At 42.9% G+C, this 14,891-nt stretch overlaps 1 protein-coding gene across 5 annotated transcripts in view; it reads left to right on the top strand.

Annotated features, from left to right (window-relative positions):
• Positions 1-13,580, top strand: part of TAB3 (TGF-beta activated kinase 1 (MAP3K7) binding protein 3) — an 86,192-nt gene extending 72,612 nt beyond the window's left edge. For 4 of the 5 annotated variants that reach the window (XM_053202218.1, XM_053202219.1, XM_053202217.1 and 1 more), the window contains 2 exons: positions 4,745-4,846; positions 9,403-13,580. In XM_053202218.1, coding sequence (XP_053058193.1) covers positions 4,745-4,846; positions 9,403-9,551 — 251 coding nt within the window. In that variant the 3' untranslated portion in view covers positions 9,552-13,580. The remainder of the gene's footprint in view (positions 1-4,744; positions 4,847-9,402) is intronic. The other variant, XM_053202221.1, reaches the window with a different exon arrangement.
• The last annotated feature ends 1,311 nt before the right edge of the window (positions 13,581-14,891 follow it).

The following is a 14,891-nucleotide window of genomic DNA, read 5'->3' as shown; positions in this document are numbered from 1 at the left end:
AAAACCTGATAAAGGTATTATCTACTCACCACCCCCCACACCCCTAGAAAAAAACCAGAATTACACATCAATACCCCCTCCCGAATTTAAAGCAAAAAAAAAAAAAAAAAAAAAATCGAAATTTTCACAATATATAGAAAGGATAATGGATCATGACCAAGTTTCTTTTAGCTCAGGAATGTGCTATCAGTAAAGGAGAAAAAGTTCATGCTCCTTTTACTAGATATAGGAAAAGCATCTGACAAAAGTCAGCCCCTATTCCAGCTATAAGGAGACTCAAACACAACTATTAGAACTAATAAGTGCCTTTAACAAGGTCTTGGGATGGAAGGTGAATCTACAAGAACCCTATTTTTATGTACCAGCAAACAAGTCAAAAATGAGAAATAAGTTCAACACCAGTGATAGATGTTGAAAACTACAAAACATTGCCAGAAGAAATTAGGGTATTACATCATGTCTGCACTTAAATCACAAGTGGGAAACTTATTCTTCCCCTAGTCATTTGTACTTACACCCATTTTAACTGTACTGGGCAAAAGTAACAAACTGATTCTGAAATTCATACCTTATTGCCTAAGACATAGAATACTCAAAACAATCTCTAAAAAGAAGAATGTAATTGGAAGTCTTAGCCCTAACTAATTTCAGGACTTAATATAAAGCTACAGTCATCGTAGTATGTTAATGGCATAGGGATAAAAAGTAGAGAATAATGGAGAGCCCAGATAGAGACCCTCACTTACACTGCCCGATTTTGACAAAAGCACCAAAGCAGTGAAGGGAGAAAGGGAAGTCTTTCCAGCAACTAATTTAAGAACCTGGTTAACCATATGGAAAAATAACCCAGTTTTGATCCTTACCTCTTACTATACACAGAAATCTAAGATGGGTCATACATAATGTAAGTGTCAGTGCTAAATTACAGAGATTGCAGAACAAAACCTAACATATACTTGCAACTTGGGTTTAGCTAAGAATTTTGAGCAACACAGCAAGAATAGTTGGTACACTGGCCTTCGTTCAAGTTGAACATTTCTGCTTGTCAAGACGCACTGTGAAGAAAGTGAAAAGGCAAGCCATGGACTGGGAGGAAATATTGAAAACATAGCTGGTTAAAAAAAAAAAGTGGTATCTAGAATGTATCAAGAACCTCTATAGCACAGTAATAACAAGACAAGCCATGGGCATCTATCTGGGTGGCTCAGTTGCTTAAGCGTCTGATTTTGGCTCAGGTCATGATCTCACAGTTTGTGAGTTCAAGCCCTGCATCCGGCTCTCTGCTGTCAGCATAGAGCCTGCTTGGGATCCTCTGTCTCTCTCCTCCTCCCCCACGTGCTCAGGCACACACGCACATACTCTCTCTCAAAAATAAATGTTGGGAAAAAAAACTTAAAAGGCAATCCAGTTTTACGAAGATCAAAACATTTGAGTTAACACTTCACAAACATACATAAATGGCCTAGTAAACACATGAAAACGCTCAACTTGAATAGACATTAAGAAAATGCAAATTCAAATCCTTAGATTCCTAAAGAACGAGGTCTAAAACATTAATGAGAATGTAGAGCCATCAGAATTCTTACATTTCTGGTAAGAGCACACCTTGTAAAAGCACACCTTGATTCACCTGCCCTATAGCCCATCAACTCTACTTCTAAAAATTTATCCAACGGAATTTAAAACCATGTCCACAAAGTGGCTTGTAGAAGATTCATAGCGAATGTGTTCAAATTGAGCAAACACTGGGAATAGCCCAAGTGGCCCTCAGCAGGTGAGTGGATAAACCGACTGTGCTGTATTCACATGAGGGAATACTAGTCACCAACACGAATCAACTCTTTTCACACACGACATGCAGGAACCTAAGCAACATAATGCTGAAAGAAATAAAGCAAATCCAAAAGAATATATACTGTATGAGTCTGTTTACATGCTGCAATTCATACACTAAATTAGTTTATATTAAAAAACAGAACAGCTTTGGTCTCTGGGAGTGGAGGTTGGGATTACCTGGGAAAAGGCATGGGAGGATTTTATGGGCTAATGGTAATGTCTTGATAGGGATTCGGATTATTGAGGTGTATATGCAATTGTCAAAAGTACTCAGATGGCACGCTTACGGTATGTGTGTTGCACTAAGTTTTACCTTAAACACTCACAAAGAAATGAGGAAAATGTCTTGACGTCACGTGGTAGGTCAGCTGCCAGGAGCCCGAAGAGTGTTCTAGCAGTGGTCATATCGGTGTTGCAGACAGGTCATTGTGCCTCTGCCTTGGAGACCAACAGCATATACTTGAGGTGGGAAGCTCCTGTTTTGCTGGACTACTCAGCTAGGAATATCGTTAGGATGCCGTCATATCCAGCTTCGTGTGACTCTAAGTACCTTTACTAAGGCGGCTGTATTCCTTGCAGCTTTGAGTAGTCCTCACAGTGAGCTGTAGTTAAATTCCAACTGCAGTCAACTTCTAAAGTATGTATCCAGTAGTCAGTAGGTATATGGATCATTTAGATAGATGCTTGATGCTCCCTGACGCTTACCCCAAGTGGCTTATCCTAGTCTACATACGTTTGTTTTTTCTGTTAACGTTTATTTATTTTTGAGACAGAGAGGGACAGAGTGCGAATAGGGGAGGGGCAGAGAGAGAGAGAGAGAGAGAGAGGGAGACACAGAATCCAAAAGAGGTTCCAGACTCTGAGCTGTCAGCAGAGCCCGACGCGGGGTTCGAACTCACGGACCGTGAGATCATGACCCGAGCCGAAGTTGGACGCTTAAATCCAGGCGCCCCTACATACAGTTTTAATACAAAGTAGACTAGAAAACTAACATCCTCACTAGAAATGAATTTCTACTTGAGAAATCCGATTGAGCTTTCATTAGATATACTGTTGCTGAGAACATACAGTGGCACTGGTATAATAGTGTCCTGTTATGTACCCTACCTTGTAGTTTGTCAAATTACTAAAAAAAACAAAAGGTGAACCGTGTGTTTATTTTGAGAGAGAGAGCACACACACGCACACCTGGGGGAGAGGCAGAGAGAGGAGACAGTTGTAATGAAATGTGATGGATAGCACGGAGCCTGACTCAGGGCTCGATCTCAGGAACCATGAGATCATGACCTAAGCTGAAATCAGAAGCTGTTTGGTTTTCTCTCTGAAGTCAGGTGTGTTGTCTTCTAAGCGTTCACATTTCAAAAACTAAATTGGCCTCTTCTCAAAAACATTTATGTACTTTAAGGTAGATTTTCTTGCAGTGCCACTTAAGATAAAATAAAAATAACTGACAGAATTCGTTTATTGGCTAAAATAAATGTCTTGGCATTCTTACATGTATAAATCCAAGTGGAATATGGATGTTTATCTGAATAGTAAGTATGATAATAAAAAGAGAATGAAGGGCGCCTGGGTGTCTTAGTCTGTTAAGCATCCGACCTCTGCTCAGGTCATGAGTTTGCGGTTCGTGGCTTCGAGCCCAGCATCGGGCTCTGTGCTGACAGTTCGGGGCCTGGAGCCTGCCTTTGGATTCTGTGTCTCCCTCTCTCTGCCCCTGCCCTGGTCACAGTCTGTCTCTCTCGGGGGGCCAGGAGAGGGGGGGGGGGTGGGCGGGAAGGGAAGGAAGGGAAGGAAGAAAAAGAAACCTAAGGAAAAAGAAGGAGACCAAGAACCCTTTTTGGACTGAACTTTGTAGTGAAGCAATTCCATGTACATGTAAGCTTCTCAGCTGCCTTAGAAAGTCCTCCCCAACCTTTCGTCGGTAACACAGCGGTGAGAGCACTGACCTTGTCATCCCATGATTTGAGCCCTGGTCCTGCTTATTGCGGCCACCTGACCTTGTTCAGGTCTAGTCTGTGCACCGGAGAGGCGATCAGTCCAAATCCTCATTAGTTTATGTATTTTACATGGCTGTCCTAAGAGTCTATGAGAGTAGTAAGCATATGACACTATAAAAGTGCTTTAGAAGCTTAAGAAATAGAAGTTTATAGTATTCTTTGGAGCCTAAGGAGACCATTTAGTCTGCTTTTGTTTACGCTGATAGTGGAGTAAATACCTAGGCACCAGGCTTAGGATTCAGGGGCAGTAATTTCCAAAGGTGGATCATACTAGGGGATTGCCTGTGGGCTCAGAACTAATCAGACAATGCCAAGATCCTTCTTTGGTTTCTAAGGGCAGGTAACACAAAGGACTGCTTCTGAATAAGGTGTGCGTTCACAGAAACCGTGTTCTAGCAAGGGATGCCTGCAGTCCGTACTGCTCTCAGTTGGTGCTGAGTTTTCAATCGCTGCTCTTCTTATTAATTATGAAGTACTGTAGCTTACTGTTATTACTGTAATGGATTCTTCAGCCAGCCTTACAGATCATGTGCTTTCAACCCATGGTTTTCTAAGAACTGTTGCTTAATCAGGCCGTTGGCTCAAGTATCACCTCCCAAATTTTGCCTTCACGTGGACCTTTAATTACTCTCACCGAGTTTACACCAGGAAAGTGGCAAAGTGGTGAAATGAGACATTTACTCCAAGTAATTGTAGAGGCTGGAAAAGCTCGAAAGAGCCACGGTTCTACATAGGTTGTCGAAGCAGTATGAAATCGGGCACGCACCCTGACCTGAGCGCGGACGCTGACATGAAGTCATAGGGTAACTATTCAAGTGTGCGTGTCCCATGACAGATCCTTGGGAGCCTGTCCACTCTTCTCATGAACGGCTTTAATCCCTTTCCTACTGGCTTTGCTTCTTTTCATGCAGACTCATCAGACCCTTGCACAATTGAGAGGAAAGCCCGGAGAATTAGCGTGACCTCCAAAGTACAGGCAGACGTCCATGACACCCAGGCAGCAGCTGCAGATGGTTTGTACCTGTGTGTCCGGAGTTTGTGCACAACGTCCAAACACACGTGTTCACCCACGTAGAGTTACCACAAGGAAAGGCCTTTTTTTTTTCCTTTTAGAAAATTATTCTCTCCGAGTGCCTGGCTGGCTCAGGCCATGGAGCATGTGACTGTTGACCTCAGGGTTGGCAGCGTGACCCCCACATTGCATGTAGAGATTCTTAATAAAAAAATTAAAACTCATCTTCTCTGATGAGTTTCTAAGGCTGCGCTGCCCAATAAAAATACAACACAAGCTAGATATATTAAATTTCCTACGTTAAAGTGAAATTAGATTATTTAGTATGTACAACATAATATTTCAGTAGCAAGTCCACATAAATTATGACATATTTCATGTTACTTCAAACAGTCTTTGTAATCTGGTGTGGTTTTTTTGTTTGTTTTTTTATTGATTTTGAGAGCGTGCACGAGTGGGGGAGGGGCACAGAGAGAGGCTCCCAAGCAGGTCTCCACGCCGTCATTGCGGAGCTTGGAGCCTGAGCCCGTCACGGGGCTTGAACTGACAAAATGTGACTTCGTGACCTGAGCCAAAATCCAGAGTCGGATGCTTAACCGACTGAGCCACCCAGGTGCTGCCGTCTGGTGTACGTTTGGCAGTAAGAGCACATCGAAGTGGCCGCTTTTTAAGTGGCTAGTAGTCCACCACATTGGATGGATTGCTTGAATAGCATCTACAAAGCAAGGCCAAGTAATTAATAAAAAAAAAATGGCTTCTTGGGGCTGCTGGGTGGCTCACAGTTGGCTAAGCCTCTGACTTCTACTCGGGTCATGGTCTCACAGTTCGTGAGTTCGAGCCCCACGTCGGGCTCTGTGCTGACGGCTCAGAGCCTGGAGCCTGCTTCGGATTCTGTGGCTCCCTCTCTGTCTCTGCCCCTTCCCACCTCTCATTCTGTCTCTCTCTCAAAAATAAAGGTTAAAAAGATTTTTTTAAAAATAACTTTTTGAGGGCCGCTGAGTGGCTCTGTCGGTTACGTGTCTGACTTGGTCTCAGGTCATGATGTCACAGTTTTGGAGTTAGAGCCCCTGATGGGGCTTTCTGCTGTCAGTGTGGAGCTTGCTTTGGATCCTCTGCTCCTCCCCCAGTTGCTCACATGCATGTGCTCTCGCTCTCTCATAAATATTTTTTTTTCAACGTTTATTTATTTTTGGGACAGAGAGAGACAGAGCATGAACGGGGGAGGGGCAGAGAGAGAGGGAGACACAGAATCGGAAACAGGCTCCAGGCTCTGAGCCATCAGCCCAGAGCCCGACGTGGGGCTCAAACTCACGGACCGCGAGATCGTGACCTGGCTGAAGTCGGACGCTCAACCGACTGCGCCACCCAGGCGCCCCATCTCATAAATATTTAAAAAAGCTTTTTTTAATTACTTTTTTATAACCCCTGACGAATTTTACCTTGGGATTCAGTTGAAATAAGGGTTCTAAAAGTATTGTATATATATGAGTTTATGCAAGTATTTTACTTGACTATTACAGAAGTAGGGGAAAAATCCCAGCCTAAGAACCAAGCAAACATGAAACTACCTTGTACTTTATTTTAGTTAAAAAAAAAAAAAAAAAAATCCTCTTTTACCATTGGCATATTTCCCATTAGGGAAAAAGGAGTTTTTGGGTAGAAGTTATTTACCAATTTTGAAGTTTTTACTAGCATCCTTTTAGGCAATTTGTTTTCTATATTCTAATGAGTGTATTATAAACATTATTGATTTGACTTGTGTGATTTGTGAAGATGGTTATTTGTATGGAAGTTTGGCCTCTTCAAATTAAACTTTAAAAAAACCCTGCTCATTTCTAAATGGGTTAATCTCTACGTGCAATTTGGGGCTTGAACTCAGGAGCCCGAGATCAAGAGTCACATGCTCTTCTGACAGAGCCAGCCAGGCACCCCTAAAAATAATTAGTCTTAAAGGAAAAGCCTATTTACTTCAGTTCTGTTTTGAAGTTTTTATTTTCTAGGAGGCTTGAAAGATTTTGCTTCTTACACAGGCCATAGAAAGAAACGATTTCACAACTGTAAATCAAATGAAAACAGACATCTAAAATGTCTTTTGGGTTTTAGATGCTTCTATTTCAGCAGTACTTCCTTGGGATGAAATGCACAGTGTCTTACCAATAGTAATTCTAAATTAGGTGCCTTTTAACTATTTTGGTAAGTCAGTTGAGAGTGATTTATTCCAAATTCAGTCATGGTGGTCCTGAAGGGGAGAATACGGCACCATAAAATAGGCCATTGTTGGCGTCAAGATTTACTGTAAGAAACTGCAAAGGCAGGAGAGGCTCTGACGACAGAATAGAAGTTACCCTTTTGTCAGGAACAGTTACATGTACACTTACCACTGCCCCTCACTCGTTCGTTCATTCATTCACTCCATTCATTCCATTCATTGATTCATTCTCAAGTTAGTTAACATACAGTGTAGTTTTGGCTTTGGTATAGCCTAGTGTTTCATCTCTTACATACAACACCCATTGCTCATCTCGAAGAGTGCCCTCCCCCCATTTACATCGCCCCCCCGCCCCCCCCCCCCCCCCCGCAACCCTCAGCTTGTTCTCTGTATTTAAGAGTCTCTTAACCATTGGCCTCCTCTCTGTTTTTATCTTATTTTTCTTTTTTTTCCCCTTTGTTCATCTGTTTTTTCTCAAATTCCACACATGCGTGAGGGTGACCTTTATAAAGGCAGTCTCCACTTAGAGGAATCTCCTTGTCTGTACCAGAGAGAGCCTTATGACTGAATCAAAAGAATGGTTATCAGTGGAGAAAGGATGGGACTTACGCCTCGGGAATAGACCCCTATTTCCCGTGCTTGTCAGATAACCTCCTCTAACAGGCTTCCCCTGCCCTCCCTCTACCATTTTGCTTGGTCTTAAGCTGAAGATGATATTTAAACGGCCGCTTGGCCCCCTTTGGGGAGTTAGTTTTCCTAGGTCTCTGCCCTGATATGTGAGGTACACATGTTGATGAACTTTGTTTGTTCGCTTGTCTTTTTTTACCTGGGGTGGAGGGGTCTCCGTCAAGAACTCAGAAAGATAAAGGGAAAGTTATTTTTTCTTTTCCTATAGTATTCAGCAAGAGAAGCCCCAAGTAGGTTGACGAACCCAGTGGTTTTCTGATCTCTTGTCAAGCTAAGCTCCTTCTTGGGTGAACCTGAGCCCTACTATGACCATTGGAAGGTTCGGGTCTGAAACTCAGTCCTCTCTACCTGTTGGGGAATGAATGTTCACTGCAGCCATTTGTCAGGAAAGGCACATTGCTACCACCAAGTCAGGTCATTAATTTCCAAAAGAATATACACTTAATCCCAAATGGTGGCTGATTAAAGCCTTTCATCTTAGTTCGTTACCTGCTTAGGAAGGCTGCTGACTTTAGATCTTCACCTCCTTTCCAGTTCACAGTGAGGATTTGGACTGTTTTACAGGTAGATTTTTCCCAGCCTCCTGAGTTGCTCCGGATTCCAGGGTCAGTTCCGTCTAGAGGTCTCTAGCCTCCTGCTCCCAGATACCATGTTCAGTAGGGATGTTCCTCAAAAAGCAGAATTTCCAGAGTAACTGTAGAAGACAAAAGCCGTTTTGAACACAAGGCCAGAGGGAGTGAGGCCCTAAGAGGAATCTAAGTTTCAAGTGTTTATAAAGAAAATCCTGAGGACCAACCAAGGGTTGCCAGCATTTTATATGGCCAGATAGACTGCCCCCCCCCTTTTTTTTGAGAAAGCAAGCACTCGCACCAGTGGGAGAGGGGCAGAGAGAAAGGGGGGGCGGGAAGAGAGAGAGAGAGAATCCCAAGCAGGCTCTACACTGTCAGCACAGAGCCCAGTGGGGGGGGGGGGGGGTGGCGCTTGAACTCAAGAATCGTGAGCTCATGACCTGAGCCGAAATAAGAGTCTCACGCTTAACTGACCGAGCCACCCAGGCACCCTCAGATATGTCCATTTTGAAAAACTATATCTGAAGGAAATTATAATGCCAAAGAGGTAGGAAAGAAGCTAAGGATCAAAAATCTTATTTTGAATGAGTTTAGCTTTTATGAAAACCTGTGGAGTCTCTCTTTTTACCATTCTGAATAAAACTCTGCATGCATACTGTGAGGCTGAAGGTCTCATGGGAGGAGGCCAGCCTAGCAGAGGTTGATGACAGTTTGGCTAGTACTGGGGGACGTCAGGGCAAACCGAAGGAGATGGTAAGAATCTCCCATCTTCTGTGAGATTTCTCGTTTGGTTCATTTGGCTGCCACGTAGCATAACTGCTGTTAAGATCATGAATGAGGAAGGTCATATGTACTGGGCTTCTGTTTATCTTCTTCCGAAAGCAAAAAAGTCAATTATGTTGAACAAAGTAGAATTTGTCTCACAAACCCATTGAGCTGCCTGTGTCTAGTTGCTCCGTATACCAGCTGGCTTTCACAGGAGGTCAGGTAGCAAACTGCGCCCCGCCCCCCTTGTTTTCTCGTAGTGTTTCAGCTTGGATCATACCTGGCAATGTTCAGTCTGTTTTCTCTCTTCATCCTAACTTCCCTCAGAGCATCCATCCGGCTCCAAGCAGAGTCCTCGGACACAGCCCCGAGACGAGGACTACGAAGGGGCTCCGTGGAATTGTGACAGCTGCACCTTCCTGAACCATCCCGCCCTCAACCGCTGTGAGCAGTGCGAGATGCCGCGGTACACTTGAACTCCGATGGGTCCGCGTCAGTTCGAGAGTGAAACTTGGAGCCCCCACTCGAAGAAAAGAAAACCTTGGGAAGGTGTTCATCTGCCCAGCCTTTCCATGGCAGATTCCACGGGGGGAGGAGGAAGGACCCTGGAGCTGGTTGTGCTCACTAAAGGAAAAATGGGGAGTTCTCTTCGGTGGGGTTTTTTTTTCTTTTTTCTTTCTTTCCTTTTTTTTTTTTTTTTTTCTCCTTTCTTAACTCATTGCAGAGTGAGAGAGAAAGGGATACTTGAAACCGGGAAAGGATTCACTCCTGAAAGAATGTACACAGAGAGGGCAAGCGCTCTTCTGTGGAATCCCAATTGTTAAAGTTACTGCTGAGTAGCCCTTACTTTATAAACTAGAACTTTCAGTCATGGTGTGACCTGTTACAGTTTATCAGACAAACTGTGAATTCCCAGAGCAGACTCACCTGGTCACAGCTCTCTGGAAAACCCAGGTTTCCCATGCTTCTTCCCGGTGTTTCCTAGTAAAGAGAAGAACAAGAAAAAGCACCCACAATTTTTTTGGGGGGGGTGGGGCTAAGTCATAAGGGTATTTTTAATTGCTGCTTTTTTCAGAGGTAATTTCAAACACACAACGATAGTTCAAAATGTGATTTGTAACTGTCAGGAATGAGGCACATCATGCCCTTTGTTCCAGAGTACAATCAGAGGTGAGAAGATCCCTGTTGCTTGTACAGTAATTCATCAAGCTAAGTCAACACTGGTAACTAAGACCTAATTATGCCACGATAGATACAATTTTTATGTTACTGCATGCTTTTATTAGGCCATTGGCTTTAAAAATAACAAGTCCTTACCAAGAACAATTTTATGAATGACCTTCTCATAAAACTGCGCTTTGCCAATAGCACAGTGAATGTATGCCAAATGTAAATCCATTCCAGAATCCATTTGGAAATCTTGAGCTCAGCTGCGGTTCTGTAAGAAATGTGTGCAGTCCATAGGGCCTTTTTTTTTCCTCCTTCCAATTTTGTGATGAATTCATGATGTTTACAGCACAATGTTTTGTGCCACAATCCTAACTTAGCTGAAAAAAAAAAATCACTATTAGCCGTTCAGTACAGATTTATTTGCACATGTTAATAAACCAGCGTGAGGGAAATTACAGTTGGCCGATGTCATCAAGTTGCATACTGTGTTACTTGGGAGGAGGAGAAGGCTGGTGAAGAAATGAGATTAGAGAGAGGTGAGCGCAAAGGACTTGACAACTCACAGCTGTTTAACGTTAACAGGGTGTATTCAGAGGTACTAATGAGTTTGTTCGGGTAGCTCAGGTGATACTAAAGCACTCCTTATTTGTGAAGCCAAAACTTTAGGGTATGAGTAACTGAAGAGAGAGAAAACCATGTGGCCCCCTAGGGTGCACCACTGGAAGACTGTTCATAGGATGTTTCTTTAAGGTCTCCGTCGTTGAATTTCCTTCCTAGCTTAGAATTGGATTTTGGAATCTTCCCATCATTTGGGTGAATGTAAACGGCAATACGATCAGTAGGGCTTTGAATCCCGAAGGATGTTACCGGAGGCTCAGATTTTAGGAGTAGCCACCCTCGCATGCCACGTGCCCCCCTGTACACATTCGCGTGCACGCGCACACACACCCACACTCTTGAAGCTGTCATTGTATTGTAAGGTACCAGGGGTGTCGGGCAGACCTGGAAACACCAGCTGTCCCTAAATGCACCATGAAACCAAAGGCGTCATAACCCGTCGCCATTCTCCTTCAAAGTCATCGTTTCACCCTCTACCCACTGCTTTGCCAACGTCTCGTATGTGGAAAATTCCCAAAATATCCACTCGTCTCGCCAAGTACGCATGGCTCTGTGATTACGCCGCTAAGACATCCCTCACTCGACTGCGGCAAGACTGTGAAAAGAACGGAGAGAAAACAGATGGGCTTAAAAGCGTCGACCTGAAAATCGCCTTCTTTAAAAGCTTCTGTGACACCGGTGTCTGTCCGTCTCCAGCAGCCGTCTCTCAGTCCTACTCTTGTGTAATATGCCAATGCCTTTGCCTTTGTATGGTTTCCTATCTCTTCAGTGACGATCCACCCCGCTTGGTATTAAATAACAATCTAGGGGGAAAATCTATATCCCGCTTGGTGTTCTAGCTCGAGGTTTACCAGTATTCTTTTCTTAGATACGCCCAAGTGGCAGCAGTTAACTGGGCGCCTGTCCGTTCAGAATGAAAGTAGCATGTCTGGAAACAGTCGGATGCCGTATTGAAACCACGTAGGTGACTTTACAACTATTGCATGAACACACATCCGGGTTAATAAGCTGTCGTCATACGGTAGATGCATGGTTCCAGTCCTTTGGTGATCTATCTAGTCGATCGTTGTCTGCCCCTGCCAGGAAAAAGGAGAAGAAACCGGTCTCTGGGATAGGTGTAGACGGTGGGGTAGGAGGCATCAGAGATGGCTTTTCCAGAAGTTCCGTATGTGTTCATTTCTGGTTGGGCCCAAGTTTCGTAGGCCAAGTTAGGCTGCATTCAGTTTTTAAAGGAAGCAACATTGTTTTCCACGGACACGCTTGAGCTCTTTAACTGTGTCCCCTCTCTAGACTTCTTGCCTCTGACCACTTTGAAGGAGGACTCGGTCAACTTTCAAGGTGCCTTTTGGAAAGGCCGTCCCGGTCAGACTGAAGCGCGTGCCCAGTCGGCCGGCGGCAGGAGGGCGGACGCCGGGCCGCACCTGTCCGCCTCGGCCCGCCGCTCTTCGCGTAGGCCGGGGCGCGGCTGGTTGCTAGCGAAACGTCTTTTTTCTTCAAACGTGTCTGGTTTGATGTATCTGGTAACACATAGACCTGACTATACGTTTTACACTATTTCATGGTTTTGTAAACTGGGTTTTTAGAAAGCACACGTGCTGTTTTGTTCCAAGTACATTGTCCCTTAACGTGTGGAGGTCTTAAGAGTTTAAAGTGGTAATAGAGGAGCCAGAAACTTCCTAAGCATTGTAAAATGTTTGCATTGATAATGACCTTGTATGGGAGAGCAAAGAGGCAGGGGGTTTTAAACGGAAGAACTGCGTCGTAGGAAAGGTAGTTTTAGACGAGGAAAAGGAGGGGGGCAAAGTGTTGCTCATTTGTTTGTTTCCCTGAATGAAGTGGGAAGTGTGATAGGCAGTTTAATTTTTAAGGAGCTGGTCTCAGTTTTAGTACTTTTTAATTAAAAAAATATCGTTTCCTTCAATTTTGTCATCCTCTTGTCCCGATGATCTAGGGTTCATAGCCAACTTTCTGTGGCAACTCAGTTTTCTATAGTATTTTAAAAGGTAACTGTAATGTCTTTGACAGTATCAACAAAAAAGCAAGACTATAAGGCATAAAAAAATTGTCCTTGGAAAACATCAGTCATGTATCCTGGAATGTGAAGATGTCCCTTCGTAGTTAAAGGGTATATTGGTATATCAGTCGAGCAAGAACCATGACCACTGAAATGTTACTATAAAAAAAAAAAAATCAATAAATTGGGCACTGTCTGTTGCACCACTACTGTATGTTTTTGAAAGAATTGACAGAATTTTCTTAGAGTGAAAGTTAATTCTGATGATGTTTTCACATTCACTAGACCTGCCTTTTTTTTCTTTATTATTTGCATCCCCAAATATTTAATACAAGTAGAATTTTGCATGGCTTGGGCATTCAGAGATTAATAGGATGATGACTCGATTTTAGTTTCTAAAGCCATGAAAAGTTGCTTTGAGACTGAACAATTCTGAATTCTTATTTATAATGAGACCCAATGTCCATGGTTCCCTACTGTAAAAGAATTGATCAGTTTCTTCATTGAAACAGCAAGAACCTATTAAATCTTGTAAATACCATGTTTCTTTTAGGTTTCCGTGTATGCTGTGAATCATTATTTTGAGGTGAAATTGTACAAAGGCATTTTAAAAGGCTATGCATGCATCGTACTTCCACACAGTACATATTCGGAAAGTCAAAGATTCCTGCAAAATAAATTAATAAACTAAAAGCAAACACTACGTTCTGCTTCTTTTCTGTGTAGTTAGAAATGATTTACAGTATACAGTATCACACTCGACTGAAATAGGCTGTTGCAAAACCTCCTCTTCCAATTCCTCCGTTAATACCTGTAGTAATGTTAGATTTCGGTAATTTTAGAAATTGGGTAGAAGTATATAAAAACCAACTTTATCTTAATAAAGTGGAATATGTTAGGAACTTACATTTTGCATTCTACTTCAATGTATTACTTGCAAGATCCAGATTAAACAAACTTACTTATCATTCCATAGCTACAGTGGACCCTTGAAGGTTAGGGGTTTGATCTGCACAGGTCCTCTTACATGTGGGTTTGTGTCCTACGTCCAGCATAGTACTGCCCATGTGTTTTGTCTTCCTTATGATTTTCCTGTTTTTTCCTTTAGTCTAGCTTACTTTAACAATATAGTATATAATATATATGCAAAAGATGCAGTAAATGACTTACCATCTGTAAGGTTTCCAGTCAACAATCCACTATTAGTTTAAGTTTTGGGAGCCTCCAAAGTTACCCACAAGATTTACAACCGTGCAGGACATCCATGCCCCCATGTTGTGCAACGGTCAGCGACAGCTTTTCAGAGGTCAGCAGTCACAGAGGACGTGACCCTCCTCGTGCTAGAGTCTGTAGTCAACCTTCCAACGTCTACACAGAAATCACGGATCAATTCTAATCTTTTCAGTAAGCATATCTGAAAAAGTTTCTGCTATGTTCTTTCAATATATGAAAATGTGTAAACCTACCCAAATACAGAAGAACTGTAGAATCATCCTTCATTTTGCTCATTACCCAGCTTCCAAAATTATCCCTATAAAAAGCAATTTTATTTCATCTGTATTCTTATCCCTCTAACCCCAGATTATTTTGAATCCTATCCCAGGCATCGTAGCAATTCGTCTGTAAATACACATTATTTTGTTTAAGTTTATTGATTTTGAGAAAGACACTGGGGGCGGGTCAGAGAGCAAGGAATGGAGAAAATCCCAAGCAGGCTGCACGCCGTTAGCGAGGAGCCTGACCCAGGGCTCGATCCCACCAACTCCGAGATCATAACCCGAGCAGAATGCCAAGAGTCGGATGCTTAATCGACTTAGCCACCCAGGCACCCCTGTAAATAAACTTTTTTTTTTTTTTTTAACAGAAGCACCATATACTCCTATCATGTCTGACAAAATATTATCAAATATCCAGTGTTAAGTTTTCCAGGGAGCCTCACAATGGTTTTTTTCAACAAGCATATTTAAATTAGGGCTTGTGTAGAATACCTGAAATGGTCTTTTACATCTTGAGT

Source organism: Acinonyx jubatus, chromosome X (genome assembly GCF_027475565.1).
Source record: "Acinonyx jubatus isolate Ajub_Pintada_27869175 chromosome X, VMU_Ajub_asm_v1.0, whole genome shotgun sequence".
NCBI classification, from domain to species: domain Eukaryota; kingdom Metazoa; phylum Chordata; class Mammalia; order Carnivora; family Felidae; genus Acinonyx; species Acinonyx jubatus.
This window is presented reverse-complemented; position numbering and strand designations above follow the sequence as displayed.